This window comes from Meriones unguiculatus, chromosome 6 (assembly GCF_030254825.1).
Source record: "Meriones unguiculatus strain TT.TT164.6M chromosome 6, Bangor_MerUng_6.1, whole genome shotgun sequence".
Lineage (NCBI taxonomy): Eukaryota > Metazoa > Chordata > Mammalia > Rodentia > Muridae > Meriones > Meriones unguiculatus.
In genome coordinates, this window is record NC_083354.1 from 71,692,005 (window position 1) to 71,710,612 (window position 18,608).

At 36.6% G+C, this 18,608-nt stretch overlaps 1 protein-coding gene across 5 annotated transcripts in view; it reads right to left on the reverse strand.

Annotated features, from left to right (window-relative positions):
- Window positions 1-4,063: 4,063 nt before the first annotated feature.
- Window positions 4,064-18,608, reverse strand: part of Tnpo1 (transportin 1) — an 85,631-nt gene continuing 71,086 nt past the window's right edge. For 4 of the 5 annotated variants that reach the window (XM_021653129.2, XM_060385618.1, XM_021653131.2 and 1 more), the window contains exons 19-25: window positions 17,996-18,094; window positions 17,696-17,791; window positions 14,985-15,060; window positions 14,022-14,121; window positions 12,440-12,514; window positions 11,574-11,716; window positions 4,064-9,656 (exon numbers count right to left, since the gene is read on the reverse strand). In XM_021653129.2, the coding sequence (XP_021508804.1) occupies window positions 11,609-11,716; window positions 12,440-12,514; window positions 14,022-14,121; window positions 14,985-15,060; window positions 17,696-17,791; window positions 17,996-18,094 (554 nt within the window). In that variant the 3' untranslated portion in view covers window positions 4,064-9,656; window positions 11,574-11,608. Of the gene's footprint in view, window positions 9,657-11,573; window positions 11,717-12,439; window positions 12,515-14,021; window positions 14,122-14,984; window positions 15,061-17,695; window positions 17,792-17,995; window positions 18,095-18,608 lie in introns of those variants that run through there. The other variant, XR_009592398.1, reaches the window with a different exon arrangement.

Consider the following 18,608-nt stretch of genomic DNA (forward strand, 5'->3'; position numbering starts at 1 on the left):
AAAGAAAACATTTCAAGAAAAATAGAGAAACTAGAAAATAATATATCATGAGGTAATCCTGGCTCAGAAAGACAAATACTGCATCATTTCTCTATGTGGACCCCAGCCTCTGATGTCAAGTATGTAGTAATTAGTGGGTGAAACTGGAAAAATGGTCCATGAGATGGAAGAAGGGGCTTTAAGGCAGGTGAGGTGGATACCAGAACAAGAGGTATGTCCTGGGGAAGGGGAATTACTCTAGAAAGGTAGGGTAAGGTCAAGGTGGTCATTGTATCTGAATTCAGCATCTGCTGACACATTTATTCCTCAACACCACCACACACACACAGCATTTACAGTTAATTAGAAGAATCTGGAGTCCTCCTTGGCTAGTCTCTGTCCAGCTGTCTCACTTGGCTTGCTGAGCTTTTCACCTTGAGGAAGATGACTAGCCTCTGTGAAAGCCACTTCTCAGATTCCTCAGGGTTGTCCCAGTGCCACATCATCATTACATTTTAAAGAAACACAGGGGACTGACAAGACAGTTCAGTGGTTAGGAGCACTCACTGGTTGTTCTTTGCAGACGACCAAGGGCTCAGTTCCCAGCACTGCCATGGTGGCTCACAGTCAGCCATAACTCCCATTCCAGGGGATCTGATGCCCCCTTCTAGCCTCAGAGGGCACTTCCCCAACATGGTGTACTTGCATACATACAGGCAAAACTCATAGTATGAAAATACATCTTTAAAGTCTTCTGAGGGTGATATTAAAGTTATCTTGGATTACTTCAACCTGCTTTTCACAAGCTTCTAAAATTTTAAATTTATTTAAAAAAAAAATCAAAGACTTCATATTCCAATTTGACCATGAGAAATAGAAATCCAACTTCTCTAGAAATCACTTGGGAGACAGTTAACATCTTTTTCTACAGTGATTAAAAACCTGCTAAAACTAATGCTTTTCTCATGAGTGTAAACTGTTCTTTAGTGCACTTAGTTCATACATGCATTCTTTTTTTTCCTTTCCAAGACAGGGGTTATGTGTGTAGCCCTGGCTGTCCCGAACTCACTCTGTAGATCATGTATGTAGCCTAAGACTCACAGAGATCCACCTGCCTCTGCCTCCTGAGTGCTGGGATTAAAGGTATGTGCCAACACTGCCTGGCTTGTTTTCTTTATTAAATATTTGTTTATTTGCACATTTGACGTAGGCAGCTTTGTCTACATGTACATCTGCACACCAGAAGCTGGTATAGTACTCTATTACAGACAGTTGTGAGCTGCTATGTGGTTACTGGGAATTGAACCCATGATCCAAGAGCAGCAAGTGCTCTTGATTGTTGAGCCATCTCTCCATTCAACTCTCAGGTTTTCTTTACTCACCTTTGAGCTCCAATGTTGGAATGCTTCAAAAGTCTGGTTCCTGACTTTTCTTTCCTTTTCCTTTGCCACTCTCAGGCACTTTTCATCTTCGGCCAGGCATCCCCCCATTATTAAAATGCCTTCTCTAGTTCTCATGGACACTTCAGACCTGTTCCAGTTGTTAATGCAATTCTATCCTTTCCGGTCCTTGTCATGCCCAAGGTTTGAAGGGCCATTTGTGATACTTTTCCCTCCACAACACATCCAGTACACTGTCAAATCCAGACTACTCCGTAAGACGTATCTGCATATTCCCTCACTTTCCACCTTTCCCCACTACTACCCTGATTCATCACACTCTCCCCTGACCACAACAGCCATCTCCAAAAGCTGCTTCCACTATAGTGCCATACTGCACTTTCAATCATCTGTACACATTTTCACTCTTAGGTCCTATAAGAGCCCTTTCCACTGGTTTTTAGAATGAATCTCTCTTCTTCCTTAAAGTGACAGCCAAACACATAATGGTCCAGGCCACGTATCTTTGTTCCCTCACCTGAAATAATCTCCCCAATAACCAACAGCCTCACTCCTTCAGACTTTTGCTCAAATGACATCATCTCAGGGCTACTTTGATCTTCCATCGTGTTCTCTTCACATCAGCACTCTCTATCATGCAACACACTATTTTACATGCTTTCTGAATATAACAGACTACGAGTAGAAGCAGAAGCAGTGCCTGCAACAGTGGAGTCAGGGAGCTGTTAACCCTGCGAGTCTGCAGGTTAGAACCCCATGCCACTAGACTACAACTTACAGTACACAAGGAGCTCACTGCTTATGAAGCTCCATGGACCATAACTGAAGAGTAACTTGTAAACTCTTTGGCCTAACCACTCCACCAAAAAGATGACTGTGAATGAATGCTGTGTTTCAGCATCCATGCCCCCATCACTATATTTCACTCAGAAGTTCAGGGGTAATACATGAGTGAGCAACAATAGGACAGCTGTAGGAACTGTAAAATAAGTCAAGTATTATGTAGCTATATCTATGTGCATTCAATAATTGACACATCTGAATGTAACACTGCCTACAAACAATGCAGAAACAACACATTACTGATTAAAATTGCTATCTAGACCAGGCTGGCCTTGAACTCACAGAGATCCTCCTGCCTTTGTCTCCTGAGTGCAGTTGTTTATTTCTTACTCATTTAATGAACTTCTTAAAAAACCAATATAAAGACTGACTGGGCACAGTAACCTTTACAGCATGAGTGTTTGGGACAAACTTTTAAGGTGGCAATGTAACACTCTTCATATCACTGCCAGTGGATTAAAAGTCTTATTAAACTTCCAAACTGTCACCTGCAAACTGTAATAAGTAAGAGACATTTCAGGAAGTCATTACAGTTTTATGAAAACAAGACTCAGAGAAAAGGACCACAAGTGACATTCACAGTGTGAGTATCTCCCACTGTCACCTGCACAATAAAGAAAATCCAAGATCTGTATGGTTTCCACTACCACTTTAACTATGACCCTTAAATAATCACATAAAATGTAAAACTGTTTATGTCAGATTATGAACTCATTACAAAAACGTCAGTTTAGAAATGAACAGACCCAGCTGGGTTCAGTGGTGCATGCCTATAATCCCAGCACTGGGAGGCAGAGGCAGACAAATCACTGTGAGTTCCAGGATAGCCTGGTCCAGGATAGCCAAGGTTACACAGAGAAACCCTGTCTCGAAAAGCCAAAAATAAAACCAAACAACAAACAAACAAATGAAAAAAAACAATATGGCTGTTATAAGAACTGAGAAAAAAAAATCATTTGAATAAAACTAGTAAGACTGTAGTTTCACTAAAATACCAATATTTCATTTTCAGGAACAATTACTTTAGGAAGCAAATTAGAATCCTGAACTAATGATCAGGCATATTTAAATAAACTTCCCCTACAACTTAATCCCACACCCTGGAAACTTAAATTCCCTCTCCAAGGTGTTTTAGGGAACATAATATCTCAGTTCCAAATCACTCTCATCAACACAACTGTGTTACCACAAATGTTTTTAACAAAAGCAAAAAAACTCAAGCTTCACTTCTTAAGTTTCTGGGCTACAATGAAAGACCCTTTCTTGTTCTAAAATGCTCTATAGCTTGAGTGAAAAAGACCACTTTACAGCTCTGGATATACACACTCTGGAATGTAGCAATATCTTAATTTTAATGGCAACATGTAATCACATTGGTTGATTACAACCTGAAGAGGAAATGACTCCAAGTGCTAATTTCTAATCTCACAAGCCCTACTTTTCTGAAGGACAAAGCCTCAACAGGACAGTCTCACACACTCAGCCTTGCTCGATCATCAACTCTATGGTCACAGCTTCCCCTTCACTCCTTTCCTCTGGTACAGCAGTTACTCACCCCATCCTACTCAGCTTGAGTTGAAAAGCACTAATAGTAGTTAAGTTAAAATGTAGTCAAAGGTTTCTTTTTACTGTAGTACATAAATAAGAAGAAGAAGAAAAAAAAAAAAAGAGTCGCTTGGATAGCAACAGGACACTTATGTGTAAGCTAAGGGAAACCAAGAGATAGAAACATGACAAAAAACACCCCTGCCCTCCCAAACCCACCAAACCTATTAGGACACAAAATGGAGGAGGACAAAGATAATGTAATTTCTTTCCATTAAAAATCAGAGTGCAACGACTATAGTTAAACAACTTTATTAACATAGTCAAGCAGTGATTAACATTCACATCTATTATGTCACATCATACAAATGTAAATACAAAATTACTACAGTACAATATATATTCTCTGCATGATCCAAAATATTTGGTGGCCCCAAAAAACTCTCTTTAAAATTCAGCAGCTTATCAAAAATTAAAACCGTATTCTATTTAAAATGAAGATCTGTTAGCACAGAGTTAGACTTCAAGAAATATCAATTTAGTACAGTTTGAGAAGTTGCAGGAGGATATGTTTGAAGGACACATTCTAACATAGTGTGGCAGGTACAGGAAACATCAGATTTAAAGCTTTTAAGCATAACTCATACAACCTAAGTTGTCAGCAGAAAGATCCAGTTATTTATAACTAAGCAAGTACTACTAAGTTATTGCACCCAATGTTAACATGAATACTAAGTGTAAAACTTTCATAATATGAAGTGATTTACCACGGTTAAGCATCTCTTAAGATGATAATCTACTGAGTAAAATTAATTACATAGTATTATCTAATTATTATCTCCATAAAAAAATCAATGAAGCTCAGTTTGGTTATATATCCACATAGGAAAGCAGTGACAAAAAGATGAGGAAAATATAGTGGAACCCCTTTCTGAGGTGGACGTTAGGAGGGAAACAACACTGCCTTACAGGCTAACCATGTTATAGCAGGCATTGAACAAGATGACTAGACCTATGAAATAGATAATTCTGCACAATACCAAGCCACAGTAAAAGTGATGGATGGCAAACAAAAACTCTTACTAAAAGGAAAGCTACTGGCTTTGTAATTAGTGATCTACTATTGGCAAATAGATTTGGCTTGGTTTTTAATGTACAGAGGTGGGGAAAAGAAAACCAGTTTTAACTTCCCTCAAAGTCATGCGTACATTCAGCTGCTATGCATCTTTTTATTTCAACACAATATACTCTGGGATACAAACCACAAAAACAGTTGCTGTAATTAAGCTTATACCTTACAACTGTGTAAGTATAACAATTAGGCATACACATAATACCAACAGGGAGAAGATCTGTATCAAGCCTGAAGTTAGTTTCCACCTACCCAGAAAGCATACAGGTAAGAGAAAATAACTTTCACGTGAAAGTTAACTTTAAAGAGGCTTAGAAGCATTGCCATATTTAACACAGTATGAAGTGCACTAGTTGATATACAAGGCTACTGCACTGCACTGATGCTAGGTGACATCGTTACCGACACAGGCCACTACTGCTCACCTTCCCATCTCAGTTATCCCAGGGTGTTAAGCACAGACCCTAGTTCTCTTATAGATTCCAATGCCCACCGTATTAAACAGTACTAGCAGCAACAATTAGTGTCCTCCGCCTTGTAATATTTGCAAAAGTAACACCATAAGCAAAGCCGTGTGTACCTGAAGTACTAACAGAGAAAGGACTTAGGGCTGTAGCTATGCATGACACACTCTTCTCTTGGGAAGAATGTTTTTGCACTGGTATCTGTTAATACATTCAATATGAATATAATTAACTATATGAAGCAAAAAAATTTCTTCACTACAAAGGTGTTAAATTGAGACAAGAGTTTAATACGTAATTTATTTCTGGCACCTCAACTATGCAGAGTTTTATGTAGGATAAAAGGTTCCACTTTCATATTTTGAGGGTTTAGAAAAGGGGAGGACCAAACTCAACTCATTTTCAGTTAAATCTCCATACCAAATGTGAGGAGAGCTTTTTATATCTCTCCAGTCTGATAGAACAAGTGGAGGGGAAAAACATCAGACTAACTGGGAAGATAATCAGTAAAATACATTAAAACAAAACAAAAAATACCTCACAAACCTCCAAAGGCTATTAAGTATGATGATCTTTCTTTATAAACATGTCACCAAAGCAAAATGATACAAGGATATTCACCTGAGATAAAACTTGTATCTGAATATTTCATAACTGAGTAGACAAAGCAGTAAGGAGAAAGTCAGCTGAAATTATTTTAAAATATACATCTGACTCTATTTTACAATATATGCAATTTAAGCAATTCAGATCAATGAAAAAGTCTTAACCAAAAAAATCACAGTGTTTGTCAATGTTAATTACAAACTGTATGCTACTTGTCTTGCTAAGATGTAATGGCTTGGCTGAGTGTTGGGATCTGAAGTCTAAGTTGCATAACAAACTCAAGTAGCAGTACTGTAAAGCATCAGAGCTGGCTCTAAGGATATTTACATGTCGATTATTTTGGAAATAACCAACAAACAATACAAAAGTGATTTTCCTTACACAGTATGAAGTCATTAAGAGATCAGACAATACAAAAAGCAAAACCATTTCCTGAATAAATGAACACCTGTGGCACTAATAAGTTCGCTTGCTAATGGGCTGTAACATGGAACTGCCAAGTACGCATTTAAATTACACTAGACATACTTTCTGTTTCCAACTTAGGTTGATCAGCAGCTTTTGTTCTGTTAGAATCCTTCAGAGAGAGAAGCTCAAACAGGAAAAAGAAGGCATATATAAAACAGTAAACACTGACCTCCTGAGGTTCCTACAACATAAAAATATTCAAGTAGAAAATCTACATCACTCAGCAGCGGCTATCTCTGTAGTTGAGCACACTAACAGCATTTTAGTGTGTAAGGAGCAGATGAAGTAAGCCGTGCTTTAAGCAGAAACACTGGAATGTAACAATGACAAACTTACAACCTCACATTCAGTCAACATTCAAAACTATCAAGACTGCACCACAAGAATTAAGTTGCTTTATATATATATATATATCCCATGATGTGTTATGTTTTATCAAAACAATAAATGCTAACTCAGCGCTTACCTCAAGAAATGTAAATGGCTTCTGCAAATTCCTGTGCTATACTATGTTGTCTGAAATATAACATAAATTAAGAAGAAACAATAGTCTCAAGAGGAAAAACTACATTAGAAAAGAAGATCATCCTAATCTTAGCTCGTCAGTCATATTAATTTTCTATTATAAAGTTATTAAATTAAGAAACAAACTAACTTACTACAAAACCAAATATTGTTTTGTGCTGCATAACTGCCAAATTGGAAATATATTCTTAATCAGACAGGTGACAATACTGCTTTTACTTAGTAGAGAATTATTTACCATAGGCCCAGAGAACTTTACTGAAGGTTTTTATGTATTTGGTTCATTACATTAAGGGATGAATCTGGCTGTTTTGTATTTTTATTTACTACTTATGCAAGACTATTATAATATCTCCTATATTAAGTTTTCCAAAGTATCAGAAGCACTACAGGTTATATACTACAACCTAAGGATAAAATAGCTATTCTGCTCCATCTCAAAAGCAAACTTTGAGCTCCCAGGAAGGTAACTGAACTTTAAAGTGAAATACCACACACTCTAGAATATAGTTCGAAAAGAAAACAGAAAAGATTGGGCACTGTATAGTTTTATTTCAGGCCCCACAGACTGAAATTTGCAAAGCCAAAATAAAAGGTAAAAGAACATGTTAAAACAAACATATACACAACAAAAACCTGTTTGCATGCTACCATGCATGTGAAATGTTTTGAAACTGTACTGCTAAGTCACAGGCACACAGCTCACACTTCAGTGCAATGGCCGTATCAGTCAACACTTTAGAGACCAGAACCATGCAAAGAGGAGCAACTGCTTATAAAAATGGTTATTCGGTATTTATTCTGCAATGCAAAGGTGACAAATTAAAATATAAAAAGGTTGTTATGGCTTAACATTTTGTTGCAGATTAAATATGCAGCATTGAAAAATGGAAAGGTGTGGCTTCATCTCTGACCAGCAGAGCTAAAAAGAAAAATCTCTCCATTTTCCTTTATCATCATGGGATACACACTGCTCAGGCAATCCAAATTAATAAAGATTTGCACTTTCATATGGACATAAGATCAAGTGTACCAGTTAGGGTCTTCACATTCACAGTATATAAGAAAATACACATGGAAGGAAAAGTAAAGGGTTAACTTAACAAGGATTTATTCACAGAAATACATGTGAGTAGAGAAAAAAAACAACAGAAAAGTCAAACAAATGAAATGAAGAGGATCCAAACCAACTCTCACTCTGTAGCTTTGTACATGCCCTATGTGCATATACTTAGGGCACAAAGGGCCACCAACATGCGCCAATACAGTGTAGGAACCCTGCATTACATCCATTAACTTAAACCTATCTTTAAGATCATGCTTCGAACAACAACAAAAAACAAACAAAACAACAACAAAAAAAACAAAGGAAAGGAAAGCTTAGAGGCAATATGTTGAGTGGGAATAAACATTGAAATATAGCAATCATGTTTCAACCTCTACAATTGTGTTTATGTGCCAACTAACATTTATGCAGCCTTTTACAGATCTTTTACCATGTAATTTGAAATTTGATAAAATCACTAGTAGTATATAACCATGCAGAAAGCACACCACACTGACAGCACAGAGGCAAAGATTTTGCACAGGTATATCAGCTTTCCACATTGTGCAGGTTACACACAATACAATATCAACCTTATTCCTAACAGATCCTAAAAAGGTATTTCAAGGCCTAGCTGTAAACTACAGTACTTTATATATCTATATTCTTAATAAAAATAAAACCCACCAATCTTAAAGGAATTTTAAATGCAGGGCTATGTTGAGTTGGTAAACTGCAACCCAAACTGGCGCAACACAGGTAAATGAATACCAACCGCACTCTATGTGATGCCAGCATGCTACGGTCCCACTAATTTACACCACTTTCAATCACTATGAGCCAGAGCGCATGCCTGAACCTTAAACTGCACCTTAAGATAACGTGTTGGCCTAGAAATTAAATCTAAGAAGTACAACCATGAAATTATATCCACTAACGTTTTAATGTAAAATTAGATGTCACCTTTAGTTTGATACCCCGATCCCATTATTCCTCCCTCCCTGCCCAGCCCGCAAAGGTAAAAGGAGTGACTCGTTGGCATCTCACAGGGTGCTTCATTGTTCAAATTTGTTTCGTTTTATTTCCAACTTTTTGGGGGTACCTTAAATTGTAACTTCCAAGAACCTGCTTCTACTAGGGGAGGCAAGCTGATTTTAACTGTTAGTTTTATGTAGTTCTTTATCAGCATGCAAAACAAGGCCCCCGTAATGTGGGAAAATTTATATAAAAACCTTTAATGAAAAAAAGCTTCCTTACTGTTGTAGCTTCCCACTCTTAAGTTTCCTTTGTTGTGGACCACGGGATTTTCCTCCTCCTTATCCCCGCGCATTGTTTATGTGGTTCTTGTTTTGGTACATTTCCCCATGATATTCCAGAAAGTACTGTTGTGTGAGTAGACTGAATAGTCTTTGCTTCTTCACATCCAGTGCAGAGTTGTAATTGGAGACAGATTTCCACCCACAAAGGCTCCAGATGTTAAAACATTTCCCAACATCGACTTAATACAGTGACGGCAACACCTCCCTCCCGCCCCTCCCAGTAGGGTTGGGACTGTACTGTATTCCCTACTGGTTTACCCTTCCCCCCTGTAAAGGGTAACATTTTCCCTGGGTGCAGAGGCTCCCATATAGTCTCCAAGACTGACGAACCTGCAAAACAGAACAAAACAAAACACCAATTTTATCTTCAATATCTGCCTCTCTTTCAGGGCCAATGGAGCAAAACACCAGTCAAAAAAATGTCTCTATTTAGGTATTAAAAAAGTAAGAAATTGGACAAATTGCCTAAGCTTGTGTTCAGCTAGAAAAGTGAGCCCACGCTGGGGACATGCAGTGTAGTGTCTCATATAATGAGGCCTGCACACTGCTACTGAGCTTTACCTCTGTTAGCAGAGTGGGCCACAATGCAAACTGAACACCTCCTCATGTTACTTTACTCTCTTAGTCATTTTCCTTATACAAGATTAAACAGACATCAAATGTTTAAAGAAAAAAACTCTAATTTTACTCTAGAGTCAGAATATTTGGTAATGTCCAAAAATAAAATGTAATAGCTATGTTCTTGATGTTCTTAATTATCCTTCCAACTCTATTTCATTTGGTTATTTCCTATATTTTCAGGTGATTCATGTTGCCGATGTGAACCTTTAATTTATTTTATTCATTTTTATTTTTTGGTTTTTTGAGACAGGGTTTCTCTGTTAGCCTTGGCTGTCCTGGACTTGCTTTGTAAACCAGGCTGGCCTCCATCTCACAGAGATCTGCCTGCCTCTGCCTATCAGAGTGCTGGGATTACAGGTGTGTGAGCCCCTGCGCCTGGCTAATGTGAACTTTTTAAATTGTTAATACAATTTAGTGTTAAGATAGACTTAAGAAATCAAATGAGTTTACTGAGCTAGTTAAAGCAATGTCTGATAGTGGTCCTTTTACAAAAACACTATTAACCACTCACATCAAACTTTGGATGCTTGTAAATGTTCATATGGATTCACAGCAGTTAATTAATCCACCAGTGAAGTACACCAAACCCTTTCTTCCTGCTTCTGCATGGGCACAAAGAAGCAAGAATAAAAGGCTCTGCCTAACTTTTAAATCTAATGAGGAAATCATTATTTCCTACCTCATCCCAGAAGCAGGATCATTAGTTAACTGCTTCTTGGTTATGAAACCAAAAGACAAACTACTTAAGACTACTAGCTCAAAGCTGAATCTTCAGAGTAAAGTCATTTCCCTCTTTTACATTCTTATAATTTAAGAGAGTAAATCAAACACTTTTCAAAATGCTGAAGCTGAGGATTCAAAACTAAAGTGGAAAAATGCATACAGGGCCTACAGCCTCTTGAGGCTATAAATTTATTTTTACTCCCTTCTAGATCAGATCACTTTGATAAGAAAATCTTTCTAGTTCAGATTAAGCAAGCAACTAAAAAGTAAAGGATACTTCAATTTAGTACAGTACACATTTCTACACACTTAGTGTGTCCTATGGCTTCCAGGCATCTGGGTAGGTCTCGCACTGTACTGGTGCAAACAGTGAGGCAGCCTTGTGTGCAAGTTCTGTTACTAAGTACCCCACACAGGTCAATCCTCAGCATAACTCAATGGATTTAAAAAACACAGCTGCTAATCCCAAGTTGAGAACAGAGACTATCAAGACAGAGAAAAACCCAAAGCACTTAGCCATCTACCTCCACAAACCAAGACAGACCCTTCCATGAAAAACTGAGAGAACACTGGGTGCTCAACGATGGGATGTTAAACATCATCTATTTCCGGAATTCAGTTTCAACTCTAAATTTGTTTCCTTACAGGTCACAACATAAAGCCTCCTGTCCTGTCACAGATAAGATTATAAAGTAAGGCTTCCAAACAGAGCCACCTTTGCCCAGTCACTGTGAACACTGCCCTTGTAGGGGAAAAAAAGAAAGGCGAAGGATGAAATAATGTATAGAAATCACAGTAGTGTACCAATCAGGATTTCTATTTACCTAAGATTTGAAGGGGGAACCATTATTTGACTGTAGTAATAGTGTTTTATTCTAAAAATTTCTAAAACTTGTAACTTACCCCTAATTTTGGGACTGCAGCTTCAGTGATCTAAGTTAAACACCATAAAAAGCTGCAAGACGTTCTTTTAAGGGAAGAGGAAACTGGTCAGAGAATCGCCTCCAATTTTCATCCCCAACTTGGTTTTTAAATCCATGAAGGATCTGCAAAAAGTGAAAAAATGTTAACTCATCAATAAAGACAAAAACTCAGATCTATACTGCTTTAGAAATCAAACATTATGGATATTAATTCCAAAGTATTAATTCTCAAACTTTGTTAAGTAAGTTCTCTACAGCCTCTGACTTGACCAAAACTTCCTTCATACTTTAAATTTAAAATCCGGGAAATGTCCTTAGCAACATGATGTACTTGAGAAATGTGGTATCAAACTGAAAAAGCAAAACAGTCAAACCATACAAGCACAAAACATATTTTTTTTTTAAATGTTGGTTATTGCAAGTTAGAAATAAACAAGTTTTGGGATCCTGATGGTAAATATAGTCACTATTTTCAATATGACGTAACTCAAGTAAGTAACAGCATTGCAGTTCTTACTGGTACAGCTGAGTTCAGAAATAACAACTCAGAAGCGAGTACTAACAAAACAGGAACTTAAGTCAATTCTTCAGAAGGGCACCTGTATTTTCCACTGGCATTCCAAATTCAACTTGAGAACTTCAAGCCATTGTTCACAATTGCAACAGTAACAACATGAATTAGCATTATTAATTGGGAAAATACTGCGAAGAGTCAATTCCACCAGGCCAGGTTCTTTGCTAAGAATTTAGGTCACAAAATCACTCAATATCACTCTGAGGAAGCTGAGTTTAAATAAAGAGGAACTCAAGTGTTTCAACTCGGATATAACAATCATAAATGCTTACCTTACAGAACATGTCTCTGAGATCATCTTTTGGGTTAATCCACGATGCAACAGCATCACAAAAAAATATAAAATCCTGTAAGAACAAAGACGCATTTTAGGTTGCTACTATATTTACAACATTCAGTAAAACACAAGCAATCTTCAGAGTCTGTCATAACAAACTTAGCTAAAACAAAAACTTCTAAAATTAACTAGTACCATTAAGGAATTAGAAGTGATTGCTTAGCATTGCTTTAACTCATTATCTTCTAGTAATTTATATGACATCAGAACTTAATGCTCTACTGTATTCCACACTACAAAAAAGACGGAAGAAATGCAAAAATCAAACAAAGTCTGGAAAATATTTAACATTAGAAATGCTCTGAAAGTACCAGATAAAGTCAATAATAACAGAGTTCTGACTGGATTGTAAACAACCTGAAATCACCTGAATTTAAACTACATGTGTCTAGTCTGAAACCAAGGAAGGAGATTAAATATAAAAACCATCTTGAGCTACTTAACAACAACAAAAACTGCCCTCTGTGTGAAGCTCTCTCTTCATGTCATGACGTTAAGACTTTCAATGCAGGGCTAGAGGTGGCCCAGCAGCTGTGAGCACTAGCCACCTTTGCAAAGGACCTCAATCCAGATCTCAGCATCACAGACCACTCCTGGTGAGACCCTCTATCAAAAGAGCCAACCAGAGTCTTGAGAGATGGCTTAGGGTTAAGTAAGAACATAGTTGCTCTTGGAGAGGACCAACTAATTAACTAAAACCCCAACCAATCAACCAAACAAATGAATGTTAAGTATTTAATTTAGGGTTCCATACAGATGTTTTGTATTTTGAGCATGTAGTGTAAAATTCAACGGTTTCTTCTGTGTTTATAGCTGGCAAACTGGCAGTTGGAATGATTGATCAAGCTGCCATATATAAAACCTGGCACTAAATAATTAACTGTCTAGAGAGAGGCTAAAAAGACGGCTCAGCACTTAGGAGAGCACTGGCTGCTCTCCCAGAGGACCTAGGTTTGATTCCAGCCAATGGCAGCTCAGAACCATATGTAACTCTAGTTCCAGAGGAGCTGACGCCCACTTCTGACCTATAAGGATAGCAGGCACAAACAAGGTACACAGCAGGCAAAACATTCACACACATTAAAAATAGTAACTATACTATAATTATAAAAATGTTTAAAGACTATGCATTTAGGAAATAAAATATAGAATGAATAGATAAGCTTTTAAAACAATTCCAAGGAATAACTCAATATTCTATTTTATTTGAGATTTTTAAGTTCAAACTCAGTAAAGTGATATGCATGGATAGAAAACATGCACAAAATAAATAAATGGGGTCTAAATGTACGTGGAAGGCCTGAACCAGCAGAAGACATCAACATAACCTTCCTCTCCCAATCTGCTATTACTGTTTTACTTAATGAAGTAAGACTTGAGAAATGAAGACCTCAGCCAGCCAGCCAGCAGTCCCTAGAAACCCCCTTGTTAGAAGGTGGGAACTATAGGATGTCCCCTGACCTTCCCCATGTGTGTGTACATGGAACACTGAAAACAAAGTCCTGTGAACACCTTACTTGGATTACGCCACTGGGATTCACACTGATCATGGTACAAATCCCACGGAATGCTGAATCTTTTTCTTCATTGTCTCTTATGTTTCTCAGAGAGGTACACCTATTGAATTACAGAACCGAGTTTAGTATTTAAAGTAAAAAGCAGATTCAACACATTGCTAATAGACAGTATTTAATGGAATAGGCACCACAATAGAGATAATGGTTATACTACATTTTTAGAAAGCTTGACTTTGTTTCTCATATTCCTGTAGTCTGACCCATCTCATCTTCAAGTGTTAACAGTGAAATTCACATTGTCTTAATATACTGAATCTATAAAAATAGACAACTGCTCTTTCTTACTTAAACTATTAATTAGCCTGAGCCAGAGTATATTAGCAAATTAATTTTAAAAATTCTTTTCTAACTTGTATTCCATTAAACACTACTAAAAATTATTTCAGTTGAAAGATTATCAATTGAAAGAAGCAGAACACAGGCTATACTGTCACAATATAAACTATTACTGTACACTTATGGTGTAGATGTTTAACTCTGACATTAACAAGCAAATAAGATTTTATACATACAAATTTAAACATGTATTTAATGCAATCCACGTTTCCAAATTAATTCTAAAAAAGAAATGTAATGCAAGAACCTAAATTTATAAAAATGTGCATGCATCTTAATTTTTCTGGTGGATATTTAAGTGCTTTTACGTATAATCAAGCTTTTAAACACAGCAAGCATGTGACAATCTTATCCATGCGTCAGTTAGTCGTTAGCCACAGCATAAAAGAAATGTACATGACGATGCTACTGGAAACCTCACAAACCTGATAGGACAAGATTAGTCACATGGTTGGCAATGATTAAGGACTGTGATTTTTGTAACCAACTGAAAATATATCTAAAGTGAGATAGAGAAAGAAAGAGTGAAGAAAAATGAATTAAAAAAAAAGATTGAATAATACACACCAGGGTCTTATAAACTGCTGTAGCATGGGGGCCACCTCTTGAGGACAAACGTAACCAAGACGACCAATTGTTATTGCTAAGGTAACGCAATCACGGTTATACACCACCAAACGCCAACCAAGACATGAGCAAATGAGGGGGAAGGAGAAAAATAAAGAAAACAACAAATAACTCAGAAACAGAAACCAACAGAATCTGTGTATGATAATAAACATAAGATCTCACCAGTGCTGCTTATTACCACCCCCTCATGGAAGGGGCAGCAACATACATGGCATACTCTTGGAAAAGGAAAACAAAAGGGATTAAAGTAACTAAACATTGAGAGAACACCAAAAACCATCAAGTGCCAAGTACTGGTAAAAGATGTGGGATTAGAGTGAGTGGATTTACAGTATCTTCTTTCACAGCCACTCAAAACGCCAGCAACTGTTTGTGAATAGTTTATTCAACATCAATCTTTGTAGCTGTATTAATTCAAATTTTCAACTTTTTGTAAGTAATTAAAACCTTTAAAAATCACCGAGGGATATTAACTTAAATTTGCTAGTTTTTAAGTTAATTTTTCTCAATCTAGTGGACTTTGTTGCTTGTATCAAAAGATCATTTGTCAGTCAATTAAGCATCACGGTGTCCACTGAAGGCAAAGACTGAAAAACTGCTCCAGTTTATCAAATTCCATTTTGACAAATCTCTGATAACTCAGGTAACAGCACACTAGTTTCTAACAATATATGAGATAAAATTCAAGTAAAGGAAATTTAGATAGTCCACTGTAATGACAGGCGGTATGGACTATGGAAAAAAAAAATCCTTGCCACTAAAAGGCTTAACACAAAATAGTTAAGAGCATAGTACATTATTTGATTAAGAAAAAATTTTGAGGTAGGCAAACATTCTCCATTAAAATTCAGAAATTCCTGAAATGTACAAAGAGCTGAAACAGCTGCAACTCAGAACTGCATCTTGCAATTCAAAGGTGCAAACATATAAATACACTTATACACAACGGGTAAAAATACAGACAGAAAACAAACCATGAGGTGCTTTAATGGTGTTCTCTCAAAAACTTACAGGTTAACCTTTTATAAAAAAAGGGTGGGTTTGGGGGTAAATAAAAATGTTTAAGGATTACTTGAAGCAAACTACACAGATAATACTAAAATTCAGCAGATTCATATGAAGCAAGAGAAAGAAAACCTATGTTCAAAAGACACAAACTATGCAACATTCTCATTAAACAGGCAAGTATGAACAATCCAATGAAACATGCGAGAAAGCAGATGATGGTCCATTGAGAAAGTTCAGTGTAGGATATACTAGTTGGAAAAAAGCAAATACAACACACTAAGGAATTGACCTCAGGAAATAGTGAGGATATGGTAATTAAGTTGCTAAATATGTATGGTGATTTTAATAGTTTAAATCCCATTCTTTTGGGTAAGGAATGAAGAAGTCAATTATTTATGTAGCCACTTGTGGCAAACCCATCAACTTGTACGGCATTATCAACCATTTTATTATTACTGAGGTTTGATTATGCCAGGAGTACAATCTGATAAAGCCAATTTGTTAAACGAAGTATAAGACATCCACCAGCTGATATCCCACAAGAAACTTCAGTATACATTACACTCAACATTTATTTGCAGTTATGCATTCACATTTAAAGATAAATAGAAACTTTTCTTTAGGTTCAACAATATTTTTATAATAGCCAAGTATCTCCATTCTGAATGTCATATATAGGTACTGCATTCTAGGAAGACAAAAATCTGCCAAGATTTCAAAAACATCCTCAACACATACGGTTACACTTTTGAAAAGGAAAGTCTAATTTACTTTGAACTAAACAGTACCCATACAGATAATCAGCCCAAGATGTTTGATAATTACAAGATTTCCTTCCATACCAATAAACATTATAAACTTTAGTTACTTGAGGAAAAACTGTGTAATTTAAAAACACCGAATTAAAATGTCGGAACTTTTATATTTAGAAAACCTCATTTTAATCTTTATCCGGTTCCAATGGTAGAACTCACATTGACTATAAGAAACTACTGGAACTATTACCTCAACATATAAAGAAAGAGATGTGCCTGAACAAAAACGAAACTTAAATATTACTTAGCAACAGCTGGAAAAGGTGGAAGGACAAGGACATAATCACCCTATGTGTGCTATTGTATGGAAGGCATCTTCAGCACCAGCATGCGCTCTGTAAACGCAGAAGAGAAACAAGCCTCTGGATAAAACCCCCACCGGGAACTGCACTTAAGTTCCCGGTTTAAAAAGAATTTAGGATGATATACAAAATACATGACAGTTTTGGCCAATCAATCTATTTTTGGCCTCATATAAATATATATTTGAAGTCATTACTTTTCGCAGTTACTTTCTAAATTTAAAACACAAAATTCGTATGAATTAATTTTATTTGTTATTTCTTATTTTTGTTATATCTTAACAAGAACACATTTTAGAGTACTAAGCTTGAAATTCATAGAAAACTGTTGTTCCAATGTTTCTGTAAACTGGCTATGGCACATAGCTAAACTAAGACACTATAATCAAGAGTTCAAATACACTGTAATAATAAGCAGCTGAATTTTTAAAGCTAGCTTTGCTTTGCTTTCTCTACACATCCTGACTTGAAGTTAAGAAGTAAATCATTTTCCCTTCACCATAACGTTTCAGTCATATGGTACCTGTGTTCTCTAACAGCGTCTTTGGTGTGTTGGGTCTGTTAATGATCTCTACAAGCTGGTGTAACACCATAGGAATATAAGGCTGCATCTCTATACCTAGGTCATACCACAGGAAGAGAGAACAAGAAGAAAACAGTGTCAAAACACTATTACAAAACATTCTGCTTCCCTTATAACTGTGACACAAGTTAGTCTTCCTCCCTCCCTCCCTCCCTCTACTCTCAGAATCTTAAAAAACAGAAAAAGATAAAATAATTGAGGCACATATAAATGCATAGGTTCAAAGGAAAATAATCTTACCCATTTGAATTGATATTTCCCCAATCGCCCAGGTGGCATTGTTGCAGACTGAAATAAATTCTGGATTTAGATTGGTTCCCAATATTGGCATGAAATCAGCTAGGAAATAAAAAAAACAAAAAACAAAAAACAAAGTGATAAAATAAAGCTATGTAGTAAACTTGTCAACAGCAGATTTCTTACTTTTTCATCATAAAACAAGCATTATGGTATCAATTCTGAAACTGACAAAACATGCAAAGAAGTATTTATAAAGGAGCTGACAATACTTTTCTTAAAACTGCAAGAGGTAACTAGCTACTGAATGTTCCCGAGGCCTAAGGTATTAGCTTCCCATTACAGTTATTTTCATCTTATGTGTGTCGGGGTGTTTTATCTGAATGTATGTATGTATCACCTGTGAATAACAGAACACTAACCTATGTTAAACCAAATGTTTCTAGATACTGTAAACATTCCCTAGACAGCAAACCTGATCCAGGCAGAGAACTATTATCTACCTTATAACCATCATGCTTGGTAACATTACCAAAAACAGGAACAACCAGTCTCCAAATATCTTCCGAAATATACAAAACCGGGGCCGCAGAGATAGCTCACAGTAGTTAAAAAG